We start from the raw sequence: 3,800 nt of genomic DNA, 5'->3' as shown, positions 1-3,800 counted from the left end.
GCCATGATCTTAGTTTTCTGAATGTTGAGCTTTAAGCCAACTTTTTCACTCTCCTCTTTCACTTTCATCAAGAGGCTCTTTAGTTCTTCACTTTCTGGCATTAGAGTAGTGTCATCTTCATATTTGAGGTTATTGATATTTCTCCTGGCAATCTTGATTCCAGCTTGTGCTTCCTCCAGCCCAGCGTTTCTCATGATGTACTTTGCATATTACTCAACCACAAAAAGAACAGAAAGATGGTGGACCATCTTTTCTTTTTTCCAAAGAAAATATCAATTACTTAATTTTAAAAGTCAGTGAAGGAAGCTTAGATGCTGAGCATGACATTCACTGACTATATCTTTTCTTCCTACAGAAAGAAAAAATGTGTTTAAAGATGTCCTGTCCTGTTTGAACCTGGACACAAGCAGAAAGATTCTGCCAGACTTTGTGAAACAATTCTCCTTAGACCGAGGATGTACGTGGGTGCCTGAGACGCCAAGTGACTTGGCTTGGAACTTCCTGATGAAAGTTCAAGCACTGGATGTGACAGCCAGAGATTCAGTCCTCAGACCCAAGGTTCTGGGTGAAGAGAGCAAAGGGGAATTGCTGACTGGAGTAGAGAACTTGGAAATTAAAGAAACAGAAACCATTAATCCCCTGGATGTCCTTTGCGCCTCTTTGCTGTCTTCAGACAGCTCTTTGCAACGTGAAGTCATGTCAAACATGTATCATTGCCGGTTTGCTCTTCCCCTGCTACTGCCAGATGCAGAAAACAACAGAAGCATTTTAATGCTAGGGGCCATGAAGGACATTGTGAAGGAGCAGTCGACACAGTCTTCAGGAGGGCCTACAGGGGATACAGAAAAGTTTCTGACTCTCATGAAGATGCCTGTCATCTCTTTTGTGCGTCTAGGATACTGTAGCTTTTCCAAGTCCAGAATCCTCAATGCCCTGCTCAGCCCTGCCCATCTGAAGTCACACAAAATCTTTCTTCATCAGGACTTGCCTGTTCAGGTGCTTCCCCGGCAGATCTCTGATGGCCTGGTTGAGATAACATGGTGTTTTCCTGATAGCAGCAGTTTAAGTGAAAGCCCCAGTTTCCCCCAGAAGCCTGTTGCTGTGGCCAACCTTCGTGGAGATCTAGAAAGTTTTTGGACACAGTTTGGTTTCTTAATGGAGGTCTCCTCAGCTGTGTTTTTTTTAACTGACTGCCTAGGTGAGAAGGAATGGGACTTGCTAATGTTTTTAGGAGAAGCTGCCATTGAAAGATGCTACTTTGTGCTCAGTCCCCAGGCCAGGGAGAGTGAAGAGGCTCAGGTTTTCCAGAGGGTCCTGAAGTTGAAGCCATCACAACTACTGTTTTGGGAGGAGGAGGAAGTAGGGCAGAGAGGAGGGAACATGGAGGGTCTTCAAGCTGCCCTCCAAGAAGTGATGTCCTCTTCACTCAAATGTGTGTCTGTGGAAGACATGGCCCCCCTGGCCAGAGAGTTAGGGATACAGGTAGACCAAGACTTTGAGAACATTCAGGGGATTCAAGTTTCCCCTAGTGAAAACTTGGCTGGAGCAGCTGAAGATAAGGGATCACAAAGACACAGTCAGCGAAAAAACTCATCTGAAAGCCCTGCTAAGATGTCTGAGACTAGTTGTCAGATCAACCAAAATCGTCAGAATTTCCATCTCACCCCAGTATTCATGCCTCCTCTGAGAAACTTCCATCCTTTACCAGCCAGAATTGGAGGTAACTTTAACCATGTTTCTTTGAAAGCCCCTTGGGCTATGGGCTCCCGCTTCTGGTTACAGCAGAGGCCTAAGAGGTTCCATCCTTTGCCCTTTCAGAATACAAGGGCACATAGTCCAGGCAAACGTTTTGGAATTCAATATTTCCAGCCCCAGAGATTTTATTCAGGTGAAACATTTATGAGATTTTCAGGAACTCCTTGGAGACATCACATGGGTAGAACTTTTGGGAGACCACCAAGACCCATGTCTCAGCATATACCGGCCTGGCCTCAGAGACCACAGACAATAGGAACCCTTGAAAAGTCTGGGAAAGAGGACTCCCAGGTAGGTCACCTCCATTCCCTGGGTTCATGGCCAGGAGGAGCAGTTGGGAAGCCTGGGCAAGTCAGTGCCAGGGGAACAAAGCCAACAGAGACAGTGAGAACATCCATGAGAACAAAACCCCATATTGAAAATCCTCATCATCAAGCCTTTCAAGCAGCAGGAGCCACACAAAAACCAAGAAGGACTGCCCCTCAGCAAGGAGCTAAGCTGAAGACACAAGGTGGGCCTTCAAATCCATCTTTCCAAATGGGATTCCATCCTATGTCCTACAGCATGTATTTGCCCAGCTCTCAATTCAGACCTAATCAGCACAAGTCACCCCAGGTCAAACAGTCCCAGCACAAACCCTCCCAACCTGTGCCCTTTCAACCCAAACCCACTCAAACCAAGCCCACTCAGCACCAGGCCCCCCAAGCTGAAAGTTCGCCATCCAAATCCACTCAGCCCAAGCCATGCCAGCCCCAGTCCTCCCAATCTAAACCTTTTCAGCCCAAACCCATTCAACCCAAGTCATCTCATACTGGTCCTTCACAGGCTAAGGCATATTGCCCAAGACCAGGGCCCAAGAGGGGAGGGAAGCATTAAAATGTTTACACTAGGGACCTATGCAATGTATCCTTTGCCCAGGCCTTTCCTATTGTATATAGGGTAGCCTGGAGGAGAGTGGCAGTGATGGTAAAAATGTACTATCATTAGCATGACACAGGAAACAAGATATACACAGCACAACTGGATATTATAAAAATATCTGTGAGAATTATGGCCCTACAGAAAAGGGAAAAATATGAAAAGAATAAAAAATAGAATCAAGCAGTAAATAATAAATTGAATACAATCTTGAATATTTGGTAATATATAACTTGAACCCCTGGTAGCTTAGCTGGTAAGGAATTCAGACCCTGGTTCAATTTCTGGGTCAGGAAGAGCCCCTGGAGAAGGGATAGGTACCTACTCTAGTATTCTTGGGCTTCCCTGGTGGCTTAGACGGTAAAGAATCTGCCTACAATGCAGGAGACCTGTGTTCAATCCCTGGGTTGGGAAGACCCCCTCGAGGACAGCATGGCAACCCACTCCAGTATTCCTGCCTGGAGAATCCCCATGGACAGAGGAGCCTGGCAGACTACAGTCCATGGGGTTGCAAAGAGTCAGACATGACTAAGCGATTAAGCACGCACAACTTAACCTAGGGCATAGAGGCTATAAAACTATTTCACTTGTTTTCACAAGTAAGGATGAAGCCTTTAATTTCAAGGTGATCATAAAATAGGGCTCAAATAGCCTCAGTGTTGCAGGAAAAATTTTCCTAGATGTTGGCTGCTCTAGGGATGTTTTGGTCAAAAATTTTATGTTTGATATCAGTCACTAAGCAGATAACCCTGTTTGTTTGGAATTTTTAAATCAACTTGCTTGCAGTAATAGCCCCAGATTGCTTGGATGATAAAGCTTATTTGCCCCTTATGTATAGAAATAACGAACTGACAACCAATAAAGTTAATTATTTTGCCTAAACTTTTGGAGTGATTGTGTATGTTTCATATTTTAAATATTTAATATCTGTCATAGTTAAGATAATTTGACTAATTTGAGGATCTGATATATTAGCCTCATGACTCCAACTTAAAATGTAAAACTGAATTTTTAATTTTAGAGTTGTGATTTTATTAAATTGAAAAGCTTAAGATAGGTTTACAAAGTCTGTAAAAAGCACTGAAATGTATAAGAGAACTTAAGAGTTGCAGAATTTTCAACTTTAA

The 3,800-nt window shown here is 43.9% G+C and overlaps 1 protein-coding gene across 1 annotated transcript in view; it reads left to right on the top strand.

Annotated features, from left to right (window-relative positions):
* The window catches only part of CARD6 (caspase recruitment domain family, member 6), a 15,020-nt gene extending 11,465 nt beyond the window's left edge, over window positions 1-3,555 (top strand). The window contains exon 3 of the mRNA XM_010853721.1: window positions 356-3,555. Coding sequence (XP_010852023.1) covers window positions 356-2,631 — 2,276 coding nt within the window. The 3' untranslated portion in view covers window positions 2,632-3,555. The remainder of the gene's footprint in view (window positions 1-355) is intronic.
* The last annotated feature ends 245 nt before the right edge of the window (window positions 3,556-3,800 follow it).

This window comes from Bison bison, unplaced genomic scaffold (assembly GCF_000754665.1).
Source record: "Bison bison bison isolate TAMUID 2011002044 unplaced genomic scaffold, Bison_UMD1.0 scf7180017864331, whole genome shotgun sequence".
Taxonomy (NCBI): domain Eukaryota; kingdom Metazoa; phylum Chordata; class Mammalia; order Artiodactyla; family Bovidae; genus Bison; species Bison bison.
Note: the sequence above shows the minus strand (reverse complement) of the source record. Positions and strands in the feature narration are given on the sequence as shown.